This window comes from Aethalodelphis obliquidens, unplaced genomic scaffold, assembly GCF_003676395.1.
Source record: "Aethalodelphis obliquidens isolate GAN/ISIS:26980383/991018 unplaced genomic scaffold, ASM367639v1 scaffold124, whole genome shotgun sequence".
NCBI classification, from domain to species: domain Eukaryota; kingdom Metazoa; phylum Chordata; class Mammalia; order Artiodactyla; family Delphinidae; genus Aethalodelphis; species Aethalodelphis obliquidens.
The window spans coordinates 995,041-1,018,659 of NW_020838068.1; the positions used below are offsets into that span (position 1 = coordinate 995,041).

General features: G+C 46.3%; 1 protein-coding gene across 6 annotated transcripts in view; it reads left to right on the forward strand.

The window, feature by feature from the left end:
* WDFY4 (WDFY family member 4) overlaps nucleotides 1-23,619 on the forward strand; it is a 280,103-nt gene that overhangs the window by 191,680 nt on the left and 64,804 nt on the right. For all 6 annotated transcript variants that reach the window (XM_027098510.1, XM_027098511.1, XM_027098514.1 and 3 more), the window contains 4 exons: nucleotides 5,315-5,463; nucleotides 11,172-11,292; nucleotides 14,357-14,442; nucleotides 15,914-15,976. In XM_027098510.1, the coding sequence (XP_026954311.1) occupies nucleotides 5,315-5,463; nucleotides 11,172-11,292; nucleotides 14,357-14,442; nucleotides 15,914-15,976 (419 nt within the window). The remainder of the gene's footprint in view (nucleotides 1-5,314; nucleotides 5,464-11,171; nucleotides 11,293-14,356; nucleotides 14,443-15,913; nucleotides 15,977-23,619) is intronic.

The window sequence follows — 23,619 nt, forward strand, 5'->3', positions numbered from 1 at the left end:
CCAGGAGACTCCGGGGCACATCTCCTTCCAGACTTCTGGATGGCTTGTCCCCACAGAGGCCTCTGGGGGAAGCAGGCAGACCTGGAGCTCGGAATGGCAGCAGCTTAACTCATTTCTTTGCGAGAACATTGGAGCTCTGATCGCCTCTAGCGATACCTGGGATGGTAATTATTCTGTGCCACTTTTGCGTCATTGATTAATGATTCCCAGAACCATGAACACATTTCTCTGCAAACAGCTCCATTTGACATGAGGAGTGGTTTATTTAATGTATGTTAACTGTGGGCTTGTGTCAGCCACCGCATGGTTGGGGACGGTCCCTTGTTCCCCCTCCACAGAGCTGCTCACAGAAGTGAAGTGAGTCTCCACTTAAAAAAATGTGCTTCCAGACCCAGTCCAGAGTTAGAACTCACATGGGAGTTGTTTTTACTCTTGCTGTTCTTTTTAATTACATGAAAAACTAAACTTTTTTTTTTTCATACAAACTCAATGTAAAATATTAGTTTGACCTTGTTAGAAATGAAACCAGCTCACAGGGAGATCATTTTGCTCTGAACAGCAGGGAGCGGCATCAGGCCCTTCCTAGGTATTTTTAGCTGACGTCATTTGTAGAAGGCAAAGAACTGTGTTAACCTCTGCACGTAGTAACTACCCCCCTGGGTGAGTCGCCACGAGTAACTAGAATGCAGAGCTGCACATGTCATCCCTACTGAACACCTTCTGAGACTCTCTTTGGCATACTTTGTGCACAGGGCCACTGAGCTGGCCCTGTGCTTCCCTGGACTTGCTTCCCTTACCCTTACATGAGTGGACGAGTGTGTGCACACACACACACCTGCCTTTTTACTCTAATTATACAGAACGACTTATAATCTCTAAACATGTCCAACTGGCTCAAGACTTTGTACCTTGCCAAGTTTCTCCTCTGTTTTCATCATCTCAACACCCAACCTCAGCCTTGGGGTCACGTCCTTGGGACCCACTTCTCTGATGTCACCTGCCCCCCCACTCCCTGGATGCTTTCTGGGCCAGGCACTCTCCTCAGTGCCCTGAGAATGCTTGTATTTTCCCCCAGCCCCATGCTGTACCAGGACAGTTGGTATTCTTCTCTCTTTCCTGTTAGACCATGCGCACCACAAGATGTGTTTTCCCTCCCTTTATGTTTGTGTGGAGGCACAGGCCAAACATTCAATATGTATCTATTAAATGAAAGCATGAGAAAATGGATGAGTTGTAGCAATGTGCCTGCATGTGATGGGACCTCTACTTTCAGAGCCTCGCTGGTGTCCACGGATCAGTTTCTAAGTATGGTTTTCAGATTGTCTGCATCAGAATCATCTGGGCTGCCTATTAAAATGCAAATTCCAGGGCCCATTCTGTACTTGCTGAATCAGAACAACTGGGAATGTAACCTGGGAAGATGAACTTTAACAAGCTGCCTGGGTGATTCTCATACATACTAACTTTTCGAATAAATGCTGAGATCCACAAGTCTGGGTTTCACGATATACAGAGCTGCCCTGGCTAGAAACATGCTTCAACTTCAGTCACTGAGTGCAGATTCTAAATGCAGCTAATGCTACACACCGCGCTTTGAACAGTTCAGGACTTGTAATCCTTTTCTCATTATACTGGTGCAGTTTCAATTCTTTTCCGTTTGGTCTCCCCTGAGCCAGCAGAGAAAGGGTTGGCTGTTGGCAGGCTTGCTGTGCAAGTGGCACGTGCAGGCAGGCAGGGGGCATCCCTGCTCCTTGTCTCCACCTGAAAATACGAGCTGCCGTCAGGAGATCCAAGTGTTATATTTCTTCTCAGATCTGCCAAACTGACATATAAAAATAATACCTCCGTATTGTTTTAATATACATTTCTTTGCTTACTAGCGTGACTGAATGCTCCATCTAGAAGTGATCAATAGAGAAAAAGTAGATGCCCGAATTCATAGGTAGCCAGCACAAATGGAATTGAAATAGTCTCTCTCCTTTTTGATACTTAACTTTTTCTCAGCAATCTGTACTGTTTTTTGAGATAAGAGAATACTTATTCCATACACACTGTAACAGAATGTATTGATAACAAGGTCTAGGCGAGCAGACGTGTGGAAAGGGAAGCGTGACACATGTGAGCACGGTTGAAGCTTTCTTTGCAGTAGATTTTTCGCACAAGTATAAGAGAATGTACACGTTAGCTCTCTTACTGGGTACTTCATATGAGCTCTGAATCTCACTTCTTCTACCTGTAAAATTAGAGCATTGTACTCAACTGCAGACTAGTAATGCTGGAAAAAATCTTCAGGGAGCCTCCAGTTGGCCTCCCCTTTTGCACACTGAGGGCTGCCTCTAGGAGAATGTGCTGGCGTGGGCTTCCGTAGAATGTCCCAGCCAACTGTTGTCCCTCTAACTTGAGCTCTGGCAGTTTTGGATTTCCAGACAACCTGTTCCTTATCATACGCAGAACCAGGTGTGGCCATGTACTTGGTTATTCACCCATCAGGAATGAAATATATCATCTAGCTGATCCTAAAACATTCTACTTATCAAGCTGAAGTTCCAGTCTTTTTAAAGTGATAGAATCATGGCAGGAGGGAATTCCTAATCATGATTAAACTTGGGGGTGGAGCCCTCTCAGGACTAATTTAAATGGAAGAGCAGGGAAGAGTTCACTTGGATTCATTTTCCAGTTTTTAGAATGCCACTCTTTCCTAGCAGAGTCCATTTTTAAGCTATAAACCCAGCTCTCACCAGACGTTTTTCTTGTGGTTTCGTTTATTCTGGTTGTTATTTATTTCTCCCCAAGGGAAAACATCAGGAGATCATGGAAACATGCTGCAGCCCCTGCTCTTGGCACAGAGTTTGGGTGAGGGGGCGGCATCGTGGGGAGGGGAGAGGTTTGGGAGGTACATAGGCCTGGACTGCGCTTGGGCCCCGCGTGTGAGCATGTGAATGTGAGGATGAAGCATCCTCCGTACAAAGGCATAAGAAAAACGTTGCAATGGCTCGGCATAGGGGACATAAACACCCTGCAGCAGTGCTGCTGGGAGTGTAAGTTAGTGTCACCTTGCAGGAGGGCAGGCTGGCACTAGATCACAATTTAAAATGTCCACATCCTTGACCTGCAGTTCTGCTTCTAGGAATTCAACCTAAAGATTTACTCATGTGTCCCAAGTGACATGTGTATAAGGCTGGTCACTGTAGCATCACTTGTGATGTCAAAACATTTGAAAACAACCTGAGTCAATAGGGGGTCGGTCTAATAAGTTGTGGTACATCCATGCAAGGGAATGGTCTGCACCGTTTAATAAAAGTGAGACAACTCTATAAGAAGTGATTTGGAAGGATCTGCTAGATGGCCTATTCAGGGAGAAAACTAGATACAGACCAGTAACTATACGAATATGCGGTTTGTGTAAAAAAAGAATATGTACAAAACATGCTGTGTATTCACCGAATCTCTTCAGTATAACATACCGCAGGAGAAGCAAAACTTTCCCTCTACCCTCTTAGAGTCTCCAGCTAGGCCTGAGAATTCAGTGGACAGAAGACAGACTGACAGGAGAAATGTGTACAGGTTTTATTTTTACATGTACACGGGAGGCTTCACAGGAAAATGAAGACATCTAAGGCCCCCAGGATCTGAGCACACCTACTTTGCAGCTTCACCAGCCACACTGACCTCTCTTCTGCTCCCCAAACCTGCCCTTCCTGCCTCTAGGCTCTGAGCTGGATGTTCCCGTTCCCTGAAGTTTCTTCTCCCAGCTTCTGCATGACTACCCATTTCCATCCTTCAAGTCTCAGGGTCTGTCTAAAATAGTGTCCCCTCCAAGTTTCTCTCTGCCTTATTGTCATCAACCTGTTTTTTTTTTTTCTCTCAACACATATCACAGTCTGTGATAGTTTATTAGTTGATGTGTCTTCCCCCACTGGATTTTAAGTCCCACGGTTGTTGGGTTCTTGTTTGTTCCTGACTTTGACTAATCCTGTTTGATGCAGCGGTGTGAGAACTGGTATCCAGGGCTGCTTTCCAGACTTCACCACTGCAGTCCTATCATTGCTCCCAAAGGTGAGCACAGAGCTTAACTTCAGTCCCAGGCTCTGCCACTTACCCATCTTTGATGAGATTCTTATCTCTGGGACCCCTTTTTTTTCCATCTCTAAATTAGAGTAGTAAAACTACCCTTGCCCAACTGTAAGGATTATACTGGTTAATATGTGTAAAATGTTTACAATGGTTATAAAAAAAAAAAGTAGGTAGTAAAAAAAAAAAATCAGGTCCTCTTTTGGATAACTGGAATTAGCACAGAATTACCCTGAGAAAATGTTGGTCTTGGTCTTACTCTGGTCCATTTGGGCTCCCGACATCTAAAAATTCATGTATTCTCTCACTCGTTCCTTTGGAGATTTTTTCCCTGTAAGGACCCACCTAGTCCTTACTTCATGCGGGACTCTGGGTCATAAGACACCCTCTCAGGTCAGGCTCGCCAGAAAGCCAGCGTTGAGCCAGAGATGTGCGTGCAGCAAGTCCATTGGGAGCGCGGGTCATTGGACTGGGCCCAGCGAGAAGGGCAGACTCAGCAAGGCCTCGGCTGATCCCACGGGAGCTCAGAGTTGACCTGAGTGGAGGCAAAAGGTCTGGCCCTTCCTTCTCTGACCAGTTGGTGGGTACGGACGGCCACTGGGATGAGGACATGACCTTTGGCCAGGTACTCTCTTTAGCTGAGGGATTCTGGAAAGCTGCCAACATCTTCAGCTGCTGAGAGAACGTGCTTGAGCCTGAAAGACGAGACCTGGGCGGAGCTCGTGCCACCTCTGCGCACACCTTGGACCAGCCTTGGCCTTGTAGACAGCAGTACCAGTCTTGCCTTGTGGTTCTAGGCAGACCCGGTTCCAGTCCTGGCTCAGCCAGTTTCCAGCTGGCCTCTGGACAAGCTCCTTCGCCTTTGTAACTGAGGGATGCCTTGGACCTTGAAAACTTTCCTCTTTGTTTACGGAGGAATGTTTTGCACAGTTGTAGAGGAGCTTAAAGTGAGAGGAAAAAAAAGGCCAACGTGCTCAACACAGCAATAAACACTCATCCACATGCCTCGGTGGGGGTGGGGTGGCCTTGGGTAGATGAAATAATGAAACAGGGTGTTGGGTGTAGAAATGAAACTTAGACTGTGAAGAGCAGTGCAGCTCTGGGGCAGCGGCTCTGTCATTTACAGGGTGCTACTCTCACCTCCAAGGGCCTGGTGGGCGACCGGCCACTGCCCTCCTGCCCTCCAAAAGGAGATGGGCATGCTTCCTTTGCACGTGGCCTGACTGGCACTCTCTCCCTGCAGGTGACACAGAAGTACTCCCTGGTCATCGTGCAGGGTCACCTGGTCTGCGAAGGGCTCCTGCTCTTTGGCCAGCAGCACTTCTACATCTGCGAGAACTTCACACTCTCTCCCGTGGGTGATGTCTACTGCACCCGCCACTGCTTATCCAAGTGAGTGTCCCTCCCCTCCCAGCAGATTCTGCCCTGAGCCCCAAGCTGCCTTCTCAGCCACCCCCATGCCTATATCTCCCACCTTGTTCTTTCTATGGGCTCAGGTTTGGGCCTGAAACTGAGCCACGAGATAAAACAGAGGAACCTTAAGGCATAGGCATCATGATTGTGGTTCCCCAAAGCTAAAATCTGGAGCGGTTAACAATGCAGCAGCTCCTGGGGCTTTCCTGCTGTGGAATGCACCACAGGACAAAGGGCATAGGTCCTTCGGTTGTTTGGGTAATAGAATCCAGTCCCATCAGCTTAGTCATTCAACAACTTCTTTGATTGTTCATCCTTATGCAAGACATCAGGCCCTGTCCCTTCATGCCCGCAAGGCACATGAGCGCAATCAGCAGCATAAACAGGTTCTTTTGGAAAGAGTTTGGAACACACTGTCATCAAGGGACAAAATACATGTTATTTGAGGACTCTTCGGGGTTCATGCTTGGAGAGATGGCATGGGGCTTGTGTGGTGAGGGACAGGTACTTGAGGAAGTAGGCTAAGATCTGGGTCTTGAAGGATGGGTGAGACTTGGGTAGAAATCTGAAGAGTCATTTTTACACCAACTAATACCAGAGGTCTTTGGCAGGAAATTCCGAGGTTCTTCTTTAGGATCCAATGCAGTTGGTCTACTTGGGTTCATTCGGTTCTTATTGATTAATTCTCTAGTGTTTATAAAGTACTGCCATTCAAAACCAAATTGATTGTGTTTGCACTTTTGCTAAAGGTTCAGTTCTCAAGTTGTATGTTTTCATCACTTTTGGAGAAATTTAGGTGTAGATTTCTTTTCTGGTTAGCTAAGGCTCAAGTAATGACAAAATGACCTCTTAGCCCAGTGGCTCTCAAACTAAACTACATCGAATCACCTGGAAGGCTTGCTAAAACAGACTTCTGGGACCCCTTATCAGCCCAGTTTCTAATGTGGTAGGTCTGAGTTAGGGCTGAAGATTTTTAACAAGTTCTCAGCTAATGTTGATGCTACTGGTCTGGGACTACACTTTGAGAACCACTCTTTAAGACTATTGACAGAGGAACCAGAGCCTTACCTGCCAATAACTAAGAATTTTAACTCCCAGGTGTCATATCATTTCCAGCCTATGTCAGGAAGCAAGAGTTTAAGGAGCACAGAAGGATAGATGTCAGCCCACCCTCCTTTGATTTAGGTTTGTTTTAAAATGCTTGGCCTTTTTCTCTCTGCTAATTTCCATCTTTTATTCATACCAAACGTTCACCAATTGCAGTGAGTCTTCTGTTCTTTTTCCAAGGCAGGAGCATAATTAATACTTGGCACACTCATCCCATCTTATTGCTCATGTTTTATTGATACTGATCAATATGGACAATGGGTCTGCTGACTCGCCTTTCTGAGAGCTGATGAAAGCTTTGTCCTCTACGTATATGCATGGCGTGCCCATGAAATGACTTGCATAAACCATTGCTTCACTCTCCACCTCTGGTTTAAATTGAGTTGGTGTTAGATAAGACCTTATTGATTAGGTAAATTGTGTTTATGAGGTGTATGTAATCATGATCAAATTGACTATATCTGCACTTTCAACAGAAGCCCAGTTGTCAGGTTGGACGTACTCAAGTCTGGAAATGTACTTTTCTAGAATGCAAATAGGAGAGTAGTGAGAATAAATTACCACCTTGGAATATCGTTTGGGAATTGCCATAGGTAATTTTAGTCACCGTACCTCAGAGAAGTGTTTGTTAACCAGACAGTGCTTTCTCTCTGATCCCCTGTCTACTGCCCTAAGAAAATGCTGGCACTCGTGGAGTTGTGGTTCTCAGAGATGGGCCATTAGATCATGTCAGATCAATGGGGATTAAGTCTTATTTTGACCATGGAGACTAAGGAAGATACGTGAATAAGCCAGTTAAACATAAAGCTAAGTCACCTCCGAAACGTTTCTCTAGAAGACTGCCATCAATTTGAGTACAGTTGAGCGTTAGACCTTGAAGGAGACTCCCCAGCGTGCCATGAAAATATCCCAAACAAAACTCAAGGGCACTGCCAGTCCTCCAGCAGGGACTGGCTTGTGTACTTTGGAACTTTCCTTAGAAAGTAAGACCCTTTCTAGAAGGTTATATTTTGCTTTCAGTGGGATCTCTTCTTGGCAGAATAGGGTGACTGTACTAACTGGGTTGGCCAAAAAGTTCGTTAGAGTTTTTCCATAACATCCTATGGAAAGCCCGAACGAACTTTTTGGCCAACCCAATAGCTGTCTAGGGCTCCCGTAACAAAGTATCAAAAACTGGGTGGCTTTAAAAAATAATAATTTATTGTCTCACAGTCCTGGAGGCTAAAAGTCTGAAATCAAAGTGTCGGCAGGGTCATGCTCCCTCTACAGCTTTAGGGGAGGATCCTTCCTCGCCTCTTCTAGCTGCTAGTGTTTCCTGGCAATCCTTGGTGGTCCATAGCTTGTATATACATCACTCGGTCACATGGCCATCTTCTCCCCGTGTGTGTCTGTCTCTGTGTCCCAAGTTTCCCCTTTATATGAGGAGACTAGTCATACTGGATTAGGGCCTATCTCAATGACCTCCCTTTATTACCTCTGTTATTTACCTATTTCTAAATAAAGTTAAATTCTGAGGTACTGGGGATTAGGAACTTCAACATATATCTTTTAGGGAACACGATTCAACCCATAACAGTAGCAGCCGAGCTCACAGTGCGTAGCGTTTGATTCATTTGGTGGGAATCCAGACCAGCCAGTTGGCTCCTTGTGACGGGGTGCTTTTAGTCAGATATCTCCTTCACATCAGTCAGCAGTTTTAAGGCATCATCTCTCTGTTTAATTCAACAAATACTTACTGAAAGTCTGTCTTGTACCAGCACGGTGGTAGACTCCACAGATACATAGATCAGTCAGATGTGGGCTGAGTCTGGTAAAGCGTTTGGGATCTAGCAAGTTATTTGGGTATAAATTCCAGGTATAAATTCCTGACAACAATTGGATACATACAAATGTGGGGCAAATCAAAGTATGTTTTAGTTTGAAATCCCCTTCTATTACCAAAGACCCAGTCAATCAATATCTTGATTATCATTTAGTTGACTGTGATTTCCCTAGTTAAGAATATTAGAAGTTTTACTATGACCACCCTGGGCAATTTGCATATATCATTATAGGTGTCATGCAAGAGCTGTGAACAGCATCCTTTGAACTGTGGCCACAGCTCCATCTAAAGAAGAACATGGACCAGCGACTCCTTTCTACTCATTGACCTTGGGGCCCTGAACCCTGATTTAATGCACATGTAGAATATAGTGTTGGCAAAGAGACGCAGTCCTAGCTGTGTGACTAATGCTTTGCACGATGGAACTCCAGTCTGGACCCTGCATCAATGAACTCAATAATGTCATTCACAATTTAGTCTTCCTGAGAAACTGAGTCTGTCTAAGCACTCCTGCGTTATGGATTATTCAGTCCCCACAAGCAGGAGAAGAATGACCATCTTTCCTCCTAACAGCTCCTTCCTAAGAGCATTCTCCAGAGCATTCTTCCTCATGTCACCAGTGTTTCAGAGTCCTAGGTTGAGAATCAGTCTGCACAGAGTAAACTGGAAGGAGGGAGCTGGTGGGGGAAGCTCTGTAATTGCCAGCCAGCCTGTCTGCCTCAGGGGAGAAAAGGTGCGGCTGCGTGAGCTTGGGTTTTAGATTCAGAGGACCTGGTCTGAATCCAGTTCCTTGTGACCTTGGAAAAGTCACCTCTTCTCTTTGGAATGTAGTTTCCTCGTTTCTGATATGGGAATCCTAACAACACATGCTCAGTAAGACTTCAGCACGTGGATCAAATTAATCAAGGACAGGGAAGTATTGAGCAGGCTGTAGAGCATGACGGTGGTCAGTCCACTCAGCACACATGCCCAGAGCTCCAGGAAAGATGTGGAGGATGAGAACCATGGGCACAGGTCTGTGCCCCCACGAACTCACTCATAGTCAGCTGCGGAGAGAAACCAACCAAAGGTGCAGCTAAGGTACAGAGAATGTTTGCTGTGCTCCCACAAGAACGGGGCCACAGGACCACAGGCCACAGATCACATCATTGTCACTGTCACAAGTGCCTTTACCTGGCATGCTGTTTGGCCTAAGTCAAGGGTAGGAACCAGAATCACCTCCACGACCTCTCTGGGAGTCAGGGGAGTTTAGGGGAAGCTCAGCTTAGCCCCAGAGGGAAGCATTAATAATGGACAGAGGGCCTCAGCCAGCAGTAGATTTGAATGAAAACATCCAAGCAGAAGCATCCAGAACCATCCAGCCACATTTGTGTTTCAACAGTCCTACAGCAGTGTGGCCAGAACAGGGCCCCTGAGAGCGTGGTTCTGAGCAGGGGCAGGAGTCCGCGAGGGTGCGGTCTGGCCATGTGGGTGCTGAAAAGCCGGCTCAGGCTGTGTCCCACGCAGGTAGCCTTCCCCTCTACCTGGCAGTAACCATTCTGCAGAGTGTGCAAGTCTGAGCTCTTAGCACTGCAGATGCTGGACCAGCTCTGACCGCAGCCCAGAGAAGTCCTGCGGGCCTGTGTGATGGCCTGATCTCTCTCCATTTCCCCTGGAAGCGTGGCCTGCCCTGGAGGCTGGGCGGTGAGGGCCGCCCCTGGAGCTGGGGTGGGAGGAGGTAAAACATTCCTGCCACCTAGTGCTGGTGCGGGGCTCCTCGGCCATGCGGTGGCACGCAGTCTCACGGAGGGCCGAGGTGCTTGGAAGGCCCTTCCTTTCTCCAGTGCTAAAAGGGTGTTTTATCAGCACTTTGTGGTAATGTGCGCAATGCAGAATTGCTGTGTAGCTCAAATGAGCAGAAATGGAGCCGTCCCTACTGAAATCAGATTTCTCTCTCAAGTCCCCATTTGTATTGGTGGTGGAAAGCTTCATCTGGTTGGTTATCTGAAGGTATTTCAGTTACTTCCAGTGAAAAAATTGTTCTTTCTGGGATAAATACTTAGTCAAATTCAGGACTCCTCCTTCCCCCCTTCTCCCTTTCTTCCCAAGGGGAGTCATTCTGACCTCCGGGAGCGGGCATCCAGCATCCGGCCTGGCCGGCCCATCCTCTGCTCTCTACAATGGCGCTAGTCCCTGGTCCAGGCATGGTGCTGTGGGGTCCACTGCTAACGCTGGGGTCATCGTCTTCCAGCCCATCAGTGCTGTCAGCCCTGCCACCTGCCTCTTTGAAGACTCAGAGTTTTCTGCCCCTTTGTCCCATTTTACACTAGGTGCTAGCCCGGCTGACACGGCTGTTCCTCCCAGGGCTCCGCGTTGCCTGACACCATGCTGGACAGGGCTTGTCTTTCTGCCTCATGTTCCAGGAGCTTGAAATTTCTCCAGACCTAACTACACAACTCTTTCATTCTTCCCCCATAAACCCCCAGCCCATTTCTGACCCCTGTACTCAGAGAGTCTTCTCACACTTACACCCTGTGTCATTATCCGTCCTGGAGGTGGGCCCTTTGTCTTGCTGTCCCTCCCCTGGTGAGGGCAGTGATCCGCCTTCCTCCTCAGGGCACGGCTAACACAGACAGGCGCTCAGACAGGGTTTATCAGGTCAGTGGGGGCTGACACATCCTCCAGTGTGTCCCAGAAACTCAGGTGGGCCACGCACGGTGCCTGCAGGGGAACAAGCCTACCAGACACCCTCTCACTGCGTGTCTTGCTTCCTTTTCAGCATTAGCGATCCATTCATCTTCAACATGTGCAGCAAAGACAGGTCCTCCGACCATTACTCATGCCAGCGCCACAGCTACGGTGACCTCAGGGAGCTCCGGCAGGCACGCTTCCTCCTGCAGGTGTGTCCCGGGAGGGGGCCAGAGAGAGGACCATCTCTTCCGGGCACAGGTGGTCCAGGTGCCACTGAGGCCCCATCTGAATGTGAGGGACACACCTCCCTGACCCCCTTCACCTGTGCACAGCCCAGGGCCCTTTGAGACACCTGTGAATCCCTGTGGCCTATGTTGGGCTGGTCCCCTGGCTGGGATGGAGTTCTGCCTTCTGTTTCACTCTCTCCACAGTCCCTGCCATTTGGCCACTGGGTCCTTCTCTCTCTTACCGTGTCATTTAGGATCCAGCCTCTTTGCTTTATTTTCCCCTTGACATGCCCCAGAGCTGCCTTGGAGATTCGGGAATACAGGACAGGGCAGCTCCATTGCCTCGTGGCAGAGCCAGTGACTGAGAGTGGAGTGCCAGTCTGCCCTCTGTTCTGAGCACGTGGTCACCTCCTCAGGCCACAGCCCCTACCCTCTGCCCTCCTCACAGCTTCACCTACCTTCAAGCTCCTGGTCATTTCCTGGGCCAGGTGTTTTAGAGATCTCCTGACTGTCCCCTCCAGCCAGGATCCCAGAGCCTTGTCCAGTGCATTCAGGGGCTCATCCAGCTACTAAACAGAGCTGATTCCTTCCAGAGGCAGAGCTCTGCTGTCAGCTAGGCACAACCACATGCTTCTCATACCCCACCTTGGAGAAACATCACGTGGTTTAGGAGCACCACCTCAGTGGCAAAAGGAGGAAGAACTCTGGGGCTCCCACTGGCCTCAAACACATCTTGCCTTCACCAGCCCAACCTCAGCAATAGCAAAGCTGCATCCATGCCCAGGGGCCTCCCAGGCAGCTGGCGGAGGAAGAGATGAGGGACCACCCTTGGGGGAGCCCAGATCCCTCCTGGCTCACCCTTGCTGCAGGGTCTCTGTCCTGCAAAGGCCAACAGGGACAGTGCTAGGCCCTCCGGAACAGAATAAGTGTGCCTTTCATTTGTAAATTTCTTTGTCCCTTGATCCTCCTGCTGGAGGCCTCATTATTATTCTCTGAAACTAAAGCTCCAGGGAGCCTTTGCTGGGGGGGGGGGGGGGGGGGGAACACGACTCATTCTAGGGAGGATCAGCTGCCCTGCAGACAAGGGTCCAGCAAGCTGCTGACATCTGACCCAGCTCTCTCCCTCTCCCTCCCTCTCCGCTGCTTTTGCCCACAAAGATCTGGTTCTCATTTTGCCTGCCCTTAGTGCCCTTCTCTGAAAGGAGAATGAACTAGAAAGGGGCGGGTGGAGGAGGCCCTGCCCTGATGATTCTGACCACAGCCAGCATGGGCCCAGTCCTGAGCACAGCCCTGCAGCTTTGGCACAGTCGGGCACCTCTCTGGGCTTCCATTTCCCTCCAGTGAACAGGTGACCATGTCTTGTCTTTTCCACCATTACATATATAGCAGCACTTAGCACATTTTAGGCACATAGCAAGTACTCAAAAAACCACTTTTTAAAAAAATAATTGTATGTGTACTTACAGGTTATATATAGAAGCAAATAGATATCAGTAAGTGAGTGTCTTTCTCCCCAGTAAAAGGGGATTGTTTCCAGATGGTTGGTTAGCCTGACCGTGGTGGAAACCAGAAGTGGGAGAGCATGTGTGATGGCCAGGTGGGGCTGGGAGAGCTTCATGAGCAAGGCCACCATTTGTCCAGCCCTAGATTCTCCCAGAGGAAAGTCAGAGCCTGGGCACTTAAGGTTGCTGGGACAGGCTGTAGCCTTCATAAATTCTGCTTTCATCATCTCTTTGCACAGTGTTTATATTTCTGCTTGTAGAAGACAAATCTGTGGCTCTTATGTATGCCCACAGAGGAGAGGGGTGTTTCATTATCATTACAGACACTTCCCCTCTGCTCAGGAATCTAATGAACTGGACTTTGAGAACTCACTTGCAGCCAGGCAGGAGCAGGACCTGACTGCTGTTGGATGCAGGACCCCATCTTTGAGTCTGACCCTCTCCCTCCCCGTCTCTCCTTCCATGCCCAGGCCTCACCTCTCCCAGGCCCTCCCTCAAATGCTGGGTATTCTTTGGCTGACCCCATCTGATCCTATATGTGGACTCACTCTATCACTATTCCAAGTCTGTTATTTATAGATAGGAAGGGGAGGGAGGAGGAAAGGAAAAAGAAAGGAAAGCAGGTAGAGTTCATTTAGGCATTAACAAAATACCCTTGAAACAACATTGTTATGTCAGTGTGGCCACGTCAAAATGGCTCAGCAAAGTGGTTTGGCAAAGCACCCCGTGCCTTCAAGTCTGTGGGTTGGCGTAAGATGCTGCCCAGATTGGGACTGGCACCCACTCCCCTAGTGTTTCTGGTAAGATGACCCTTTGGTTCAGGAAATGAAACCCTTGACCGGGAAGTAAAAGTGTCTAGAGGTGTTACTGGGCACTTTCCTCTCTTTGTCCCCTCCTCGCTTGCCCTGGGAGTGGGGCTCTTGTTTCCTGCTTCAGCCAAAGGAGCCCTTAGTTCTCCTGCCCTCCTACTCATTCTGTGGAGACCCCATTTGTCACTGTCACCAAGGTCTTCATATCCCCTGCAGGAGGTTGCAAGGCCTGTGTCAACCTAGATAAAGAGGTAAACTGAGGCAAGCTTGAATTAGCAGAAATTGAGTTAATTCAGGAATAGCAGAGGAATAGCCATTCATGAAACGCAGGCTGTCTGGAGCTACAGGCGAATCCGTTGAGCGTCAGCTGTATCTATGGGCAAGGAGCACAAGTGGGGGCGTCCAGCCAGAGTCCAAGCTGTAAGTTCAATGGCTTGAGGATGGGAGGGGTTCTTGGTGGATGTTCATTGCTCACGAGGTAAGTCTCGATCTTCTGTAAATCAGGCATTTGTGGGAAATCAGTCTCTCAGTTCTTAAGTTTCGTTTATCTGAGGGCGCATGCCTGAGGTTCGCCCTTTCATATCTTTTGGTTCCATTTTAGATTGAAATCCTTTCACACCTGACACAGAGTCCCACATGACCCACAGCCATGGCTCTGTTGCCCTGGTGAGGGGGTGGGGGGGTGGTTCTCCACTCCAGGAAACTGCAGAGCAGTAAAAGGGGTTCTCTTTACAGGACATTGCCCTGGAGATCTTTTTCCGAAACGGATATTCCAAGTTTCTTGTCTTCCACAACAGTGATCGGAGTAAGGTCTTCAAAAGGTAAGGGTTTGAAAATCCTCCGCTAAGGAGACTAATCATGACCCAATAGGAGAGGAACAGCTCTGTTCTCAGGAGAATTGTTCCCAACCCACAGTGGGCAGGATTTAGGTTAGACGCGAGAAAGAACTTACCCACAGAACTGCTGAGTGATGGAAAAAAGTATAGAGAAAACTATAAAAGCTCCTTCCCTAAATCCTGGGAAACTGGCTCTGTTTCATGAACTGAAGTAGTTTGAGACAATAATAACTGAAGGGAGAAAAAAATCTGCAGACACAACGTATTTAATGGGCCTTCCAGAATTTTCCGGCTTTATTTTAAAATTTTCCAAGTAATTATTTTGGCTTAATCTTCCTTTTAGATCCCAGTTGCCAGTTTTATTCGTTCTGACTTCATATTTTATTGGAAAGTATTCCTACCAACTGATTTCCCACTTCTGCAGGGAACATCTTTTTTCTTAAAGAGAGAAGCATGCTGTTTTAGTTTAACTTCTCTTTATCCAAAGAGATTAATCAATCTAAGGAGTTTAAGCTAGAGTTTAAATTTTAAATTTATATTATCAAAGTTAGAGATATGTAGATTTGCAGAGAATCTAGAAGAGGCCAAAGGAAAGGCAGGCTCCTAGCCATAAACAGACCACACAGAAGCTGGATTAATAGAGAAGTGGTCACATTTAGCTCCACTTAGGGTTGAAAGTTCTGAGGTGAGATTTGACATCCCTGGCCTGCATGTCCCAGGCCATTTTGTGCTCAGAGGTTCTAGCCTTACCTTCCTGTCGGCCCTGGCCAGTCACTGGCACCAGGACCAGCTGCTGGGTCCCAAGGGCAGGGCCAGAGTGGAGAAAAACAACTCTCGCAGAGAGGCTGTCTGAGCCAGCTCTGGGTGCGTCTCCATTGACTGTGATTCTCCGTTTGAGGTTCTGCGAAGGACTGCTGTTATATCGCCTCCTAAAATGCCTTCAAGTTCCGTTTTAGACCAAACCGAAGAAGTAGACATGCAATGCTGAACCTCAGGTTCATGTTCCCTTGTGATTTCTGTGCATTAAACGACGTTTTTTTCACAGTCGAGCTAGAAGTCTTATACATCCATAACTCAGACAATGAATAGTGCCAACCACACCCCACCCTTGTTCAAAGAGCATGAAAGTAAGATGGGACTTGTCCCTAGAGTACTACAGTGGCTGCTAAAATCAGCAATGGAAATGCCAGTGCTGGCCCAGAGGAGGTCTCTAAAACATGTAATTTTTATTGTAACTATTGTTTTATTGCCATCATTGCTATTATTAAGGCTAGAGCATATAATGGCAGAGGGTGCTGATGGGATGCCTCAGAGGTACACCCTGATCTAGGGGCAAATGGGGCCCACTGGAAGGGCAAGAATAAACCCAACCTCTAGCCTGCCTCTGAAAATGTTCCCATGGTGGTGGAAGAGTCTTGACTCTGCTGATAGAATAATCCTTTCCCTCTTCGTCTAGCTTCTGCTCTTTCCAACCTGGCTTGAAAGGAAAAGGCTTCACGGAGGACCCGCTCAACCTAAGGTAACGTGCAGGGAGGAGGCCAGCCATGCTCTCTGGGCAAGGTGTTGGCCTTGCTTTGACTTTCTTCATTGGCCTGACCCTGCTACTAAGAAGGCATGCAAAGAGCGTGTCAGTCTGCCTTCTGCTTAATTTTTCTCTCTCCCATCCTCGTACAACCCTCATCCTACTCCCCTAGTTCCTTCTGCCAATTAAACCTCTACAACAGCCTTGAAGTCCCAAGTGCTCTGAGGCTTGTTCAGACCAAAATGGCAGGAAACCACCTCTGCCTGTGGTGGGTGGGGGGCAGGTTGCCCGTAGAGGGGGCAGCCCAGGCCCAGCCTTGGTGTCAGGCCCTCAGGTTGAGGTGTACGCAGTCCCAGGTCTGTCCTTGCTATTCGAGGCTCTGAAAACTCAGAAGCTAAATAAATAAATGTACAGTGATGTGCAAAGCATATGCTAATTTATGAGTCTGCGATATGGAGCCTCTTTCCCAGGAAACAAGGTGCTTACGACCCCTTCGTAAGTGCCCCCCCGCCCCTGCCTTACAAGTACCCAGTTCTCTGGAAGGCCAGTTCCGGATTGGTAGGTGCTTTTATTTCAGTTAGGAAGGGGAATAGGAAGAGGACAGTGATTGCTATTTTTCTCCAGGAGTATGTGGGGCTAGGGCAGGGAGGAGATATGTTCAAAATATTTATAATGACTATGGAATGGGTGTCATCAGTTTATTTAAAAGGATTTACCCATAGCTTGTTATGTGTAGTGTTCGCTGCTTCACAGAAACAAGCAAAATACTGAAAATCTCCCCATTTATTGAGTTTACATTCTTGTGAGAAAGAAAGCAAAATGAATGAAATATAAAGCATATTAGATAATGATAACAACCAAAGTCGATCGAGGTAGGGTTTGAAATCTTAGGTTGGTAGGGGAAGACCTCACCCAGAAAGTTAATATTTGAATTAAGACTTGAACAAAGTGGGGAAACAAGTTATTCAGATAACTGAAGAAAGAACATTTCAGGCCAAGGAAAGAGGAGAGCAAGGGCCCCGAGGGGAAGTGTGGTGGGCTTGGCTGGGGCCATAGTGGTTGGGTGCAGTGAGTCAGTGGGAGCAGAGAGTGGGAGCAGAGAGGGAGCAGGGTTCATGTAAGCCTTGGGGGCTCATGCTAATGGGGTCGCCTTTTACTCTGAATAAATGGGAAACATTGGAGGGATCTTGTGACCTAACTTATATTTTAAAAGACTTACTCTGGCTTCTGTGTTGAGAATAGAACATAGTAGGTCAAAGGCAGAAGCTAGGATACTGGTTAGGAGGTTTTTGCAGTAATGCAGGTGAGAGATGATGCTGGCTTGGATTGGGGGTGGTGGTGGCAGTAAAGATGGTGTGAAGTGCTCAGATTGTGGACATATTTGTACATGATTGAAGGTACATCTAGTGGGATTTGTTGACAAATCAGGTGTGGGTGGGGAATGTGTGTGTGAGAGAAAGGACTTAAGGATAAGACCAAGCATTTGGGCTTGAGCAACTGGAAGATGAAATGGGGAAGACCACGTGAGGAACTACTTTGGTGGTGCAGTGGATATCAGGGGCTCGATTTTGGACGTGTTAATTTTGAGATGCCTCTCAGATATCCAGGTGGAGATGTCATGTAGGTCATTGGATATATGTTTCGAAAGTCAAGGGAGAGGTGCTCCAGAGAAATACATATGTAAGCTCATGGGAGAAGAGCTTTGACAAAATGAGGAAGCTGAAGAGCTGGTTCTAGGCTCTGAGACCACCCAAGCAGCCAGGGCGTGTGGTGAGGCTGTGCTGCTGCGGTCAGCCATGGACTTCGGGATCAACCTGATTTGGGCTCATAGTAGGTGCTCAATAAATGTAATTCCTTTGCTTAGTTTTAGAATCAACTGCTGTGTATTTTGGGCATGTTTATGGAGCAGTTGATTAAATACAGGCGTTTGTGTTCTCAGCTCTTTGAGTTTCTCCCAGCGCTTCTCCTACCAGCCACAGTGTGCCTACGTGAGTTTCAGAGGGGAAGGCAGTAGTGGCTCCCAGTCTAAGAAAGGCTTGGCTGGCCATTGCCCCATGCCTGGAATGAACTTGGCCATTTTTTGTTTGGATTACCAAGGACAAAGCCCAATTCATACACCGAGTCTTTCAAAATGCCTGCCTGCACTTTGCACACTCTAGCAAACATGAGCTGCTCTTCTCTGAAGGAGTGCGTGATCCATCCTGCAGGTTTTCACCTGGCCCAAGATGCTTGGCCTGTGCTACAGGTTTTCATATCTTCAACCCCCAGCTCTTCACGACTGATCTGGCCCCTCTAGAGGCCATCTCCCATGTACAGGAAACCAGAGCTTTTGGATACCAGAGTTTTGCCTAGAATTTCGGTGACAATGGCTGCCTCCATAACTGAATTCCAAGGATGTTCTATGGGCCTGAATCCCAAGTAGAAAATACTTGCAAAGCTGAGGTCAGCCTGGGATCCATAATCCTCCTCTGTCTCCCCATGGTACAAGACTAGACCATTCTGAAGCCAGCATGGTGGCATAATCGGACATCTGTGAGGTGCAAGGCTCTGCAAGCATATAGGGGCTTCTAATGTAAAGGCAGCTAGATGCCCCTGGATACGTGTCTGATGGCCAGAAAACTCCACGACGTTAGACATAGGTAGGCTCTGCAGAGACGTGAGAATAGCTGAAGTTACAGGGAAAGGGAAGCTAGTTGAAAATGAATATGTGAAGAAACACACATCTTTATACTTAAAGTTATCTGTACCCTTCCACAAAGGGCTGGAAACAGTTTCAAAACTAAATACAGGGTATAAGGATCCTTTAAAAATTCCTCCCAAACTCCTTTAAAGGACAAAAACATAGATGTGATATCAGGTACCTGGAATGATCTAGTCACTGTAATTGTCCTGAAACTAAGAAAAACCACACAACTGTGCTAGGTTACATCATTTTCCAGTGACAGATCACAAGAAACAGACAGTTTGGGGGACTTTTTTGTTCTGGAACATACTTTCTCTTGGCACTGAGTAAATAGGATAGTGGGTAACAAAGAAGGTAATTCCCTTTCTATAAAAAAAGAAAAAGAGCACTATAGAATATAATTTTCTATATTGATTCTCTGAAAAAATAGAGCCCTAATATTTGGGCTTATTTCTGTACAGACATTTCTTTGGGGCGCTAGCATGATCTGGCTCAGTTCCATTGCTTCCCAGTGATCTCAGTTCCTCTTGAGCCCAGAGTTTAGAAAACTCAGGGAAATACAAGGCCTGGTTGCCTGTCTGGCCTTTCCTCTCTCAAATCTCTGTTGCACACCGTACACACCTTTGAATGGGCTAAAGGCATCCTTCCACAGCCATGGTCCCTGACAAGTTCTGAAATACTCACTTGCTGTGCCGTCAAGACAAGTGTCCCTGGGCTGGAAGAAGCTGTTGGTTGTGAGGCAGTGCTTATACTTGGGGCCTTACTGTATCTGCACGTCTGTAATTTCTGAAATGTTCTCTCAGTTGTGTAGCTAACTTAAATGTAATGGTTAGGATGAAATTCATTTTTTGGCACGAAGTTCTGCAGTTGAGTATGTACTGTCCTTTATAGCTTTCCTTTAAAGAATGAGTTTCCTTTACAGAGTATCTTTGAAAAATAATGAAAAACAAAGAACTTAGAAAAACAACCATAAGAAGCTGTAAATTCCCATAAGAAGATGATTCTTCCACGATAATCAGGGCACCACTGCTAGCAGCCTGGAGGCTAAATTTCAAGGACTCTGCCTCCCCACTTCTGCCTTTTCAGTCCCTACTCTTCCAGAGATCATCACTGATGACCAGTTGGGAGGCTGAGAATCTGTAATGTGCATGGTTACTTTGATAAAGAGAACGTTCAGGTCCATCACTGAATGGGGAAACATGCTCCTTGGGCTTCTTGGTAAAGCACACCTTGGGAGGGCAATTGTAGGGGCTATACAGCTCAGACCCTCGGGTTAGAGCAGAATCACTGGAACCAGAGGTGAACTAAACACCCTGGTGGGATAACCAATGCCCTGGCATTGTGGAGCTTCTCACATGGTTGGCTCAACAGGCAATGGGTAGTGGAGCCCAGTGACCTGTGGTGAGCTCTGCCTGGGTCCTGCTCAGATCTTGTTTTGGCCCCCATTCGTGTTGTTCCTTGTCTTACTTGTTCATGTCTCCTCTTAGCTCTATCCTTAGCCGTGACCTCAGACCTGTTTCTAGGCAGAAGCCTAACTTAAGCCCTGATCTCTGCACCAAGCCTGGCCCCTTTGTCCACCCATTCAAGGTGCTTCCATAGGGCAGTGGGCAGGTGCGTTAAAGTCCAGAACTGTGAAAGGAGCAACTTGCTGGCTCACGGTCCCCCCACCCCACTTTCTACTTGTACCCAGCCACCACCAGAAAACCTGGGACATGGGTTGAGAAGCCATGCATTGTCTTTTTATTATTTTAACATCTTTCTCAGGAATCTTCAAGGGTAAGATCAACATGGATAATTTTTTTTTTAAACTTTTTATTTATTTATTTTTACTTTTTATTTATTTATTTATTTTGCGGTACGTGGGCCTCTCACTGTTGTGGCCTCTCCCATTGCGGAGCACAGGCTCCGGACGCACAGGCTCAGCGGCCATGGCTCACGGGCCCAGCTGCTCCGTGGCATGTGGGATCTTCCCGGACCGGGGCACGAACCCGTGTCCCCTGCATCGGCAGGCGGACTCTCAACCACTGCGCCACCAGGGAAGCCCAACATGGATAATTTTAAGTTAGGCCAGTGATCTGAAGTTAAGGTGCTCTTTCTCCTGAAATGCCTTAACTCTTCAGAATGATTGAGGAACTTTAAGCTTGCCATAGTTACTCATAAATTAGCACTTGGCAGATACAGAAAGATCTGTTTATTACTGCATATAGTCTGTAAGATTTTTTTTTTAATTTTAAAATAACTATAGATGCACAGGAAATTGCAAAAATAATACAGAGAGGCCCCATGCAGCCTTCACTTAAATTCCACCAATGGTTACATCTTATGTAACTATAGTACAGTTTCAAAACCAGGAAATTGACATTGGTATGATATATACGCATAGTTCTTTGTCCTTTTTATCATATGTGTAGATTCTTGAAACCACCACCACTATCAACATACGCAATTACTTTTATCACAACAAAGATATCTCTTATGCTACCATTTCCTGGTTATGCCCACCCTCTAACACAGCTCATCATCCTTAACCCATGGCAACCACTGATCTGTTTTTCATCTCTACCATTTCATCATGTAGAGAATTTTCTATAAATGGAATCGTAGAGTCTGTGACCTTTGGAGATAGGCCTTTTTTTACTCAGAATAATGCCCTTGAGATCCATCCAAGCTGTTGTGTGTATCATATGCTCCTTTTTATTGCTGAATAGTATTCCATGATATGGATATATCAGAATTGGTTTAACCACTAGCCTCTTGAGGGAAGTTTGCTTGTTTCTAGTTTGGGGCTATTACAAGTAAAGAAGACAATCCACATTTAATGTAATTATGTTAGGACATAAGTCTGCCATTTCATTTCTCATTTCCTGTTTTTTCCTCTGTTGTTCATTTCTGTCTCTTTTTCCTGCCTACCTTTGCATTACTGAAAGATTTGTTAAAATTCTACTTTGATTTGTCTATAGTATTTTGGGTTTTTTTGGTATAAATTCTTTGTATAGATTTTAGTTGCTTGAGGTATTGCATTTTACATACATAACTTATAAGAGGCAACTGGTGTTGGGATTTCACCAGTTCAAGTGAAGTGTAGAGACCATAAGTCTTTTAAGTCTTAAAGTCTTCTTTTCAATTTTTAACCGTCTATAATTTATGTCTATCATTTTCTTAAACATTTCCTCTATATAAATTTAAAAAACACACACAGAATATTTCCCAAAGTCATTTTCACACACAGATAGTCTAAAGCAAGAGAGGCAAAATGAATTTAAGAAGCTAGTCAGTGGCTTGGCCGGCACCGGAGAGCCTGGCTTCCAGAACGTTTCCCTTGCCACTCTCTTCTCCTAAGTGAGGGCTTTTCTTCTTCAGAGCTGATTAGCCTTCAAGTTTTTGTCATAAGCTACTCTAGGGAGATGTTGAGCGTATCCTAGGGATGAAGAGGCCAAGGCAATTACTCCAGGTCATGGAGGCAAAACACAGCGAGGGCAGAGGTTGCACGGGGGTCACCTAGGTCATGCCTGGCTTTCAGAGAGGGTGGTGACTGGGTTATAACGTGTGAATAGGGGTTTTGTTCTATTTGAAGAAAGAGAAAACCCTGTGACTTTCCTGTCAAGTATTTTGGGGCCTAATATACTCTCCAGAAAGTAAAGATGACTGCAGTATTTTAGGGCATGAGGGAACATTAACATTACACCCTTCCTTGGCAGAAAAAGAAATAAAATATAGAAGATGTTTCCTAACTGAGTTCTATCTCCCATCTTCAATTCATCTTACTGCCCGGATTTTCTGATGAACCAGGGGTCTAAGGTGAATGTATCCTGGGGCAAGTCAAAGCCCCCTGCTTGTTTATTCCTCAATCCTGGTGCAGTTCAATGCACTTAAAACCCCTTCCTAAGACACGGCTCTAAGAATGAAAGCAGCATAAAGCACCTAGAGCTCAAGGATGGCAAAAAATGTCATCTTGCATTCCAGCCACTCAGTTGGAGGTAAATCCAGGAGAGGGGCTGGAGAGAGATTTTGGAAACCAAGCACAGTGGAGGAAGTTGCTGCAATGGTCAGGAGAGGGGGTAGAGGGGCAAACCTGGGGTCCAGACCAAGACACTTTGTAGGGGCACAGGGAGATCTTTTTCCTTAACTCATTAATTCTGAAGAAAAAGTGTCTCAAGCGGGAGGAATAGAAATGCTCAGTATCTAGATAACTAGCCATCACTTTCTGTTGGGCTCAAATGCCCCTGCCTGGATTCTGTGCTTCTTGGGTCAGAGATGAAGTATATGAAATAGCAGGATGGCTACTTAGGGACATGTTCAAGGCCCAACAGTCTAGTGGGGTCTCCCGGGCCTAAGGCATGACATCTCATCATGCACTTCACAGACATGTGTCCTCCTCTCATCTGTAGAAGGGCTTCTAAGAAATCATTGAGGACATTAAATGAAGGGAAAAATATAAAGAATGACATTCAGTGCTTACAAGGGTGCAGTGAAATGAGTTCCCTAATATATTACTGGTAGATATATAAATGGGTGTAAACTTTTTATAAGCTACTTACTAACATGTATCAAAAATTATTTAAAAACCACACCCTTTAATACATTAAAAAAATCTTAATCATACAGGCCTCATCACAAAATGATTTCTATTAGTGAAAAAGAGGAAACAACTTAAATGTCCAACAATTTGTTATAGTTATGTATAGCCATGTTTGACTATCGTACAGATGTTTTAAATTATGGTTATTAAGACCATGTAACCACAATGGGTTTCAAAGCAGGATAAAAATGATGTGAATGCTATTATTTTAACTATGTATAAAATATACACAGAAAAATAACTGGTAAAGAAATCTGTCAGTATTACAGCTGGCTTACACTGTAGAATTGTGGATACTTTAAGCTGCTATATTTAAAACTATGTTGTGGTATTGTTACTTTTATAATAGAAAACATTTAAGAAAGAGAAAAACTGGAA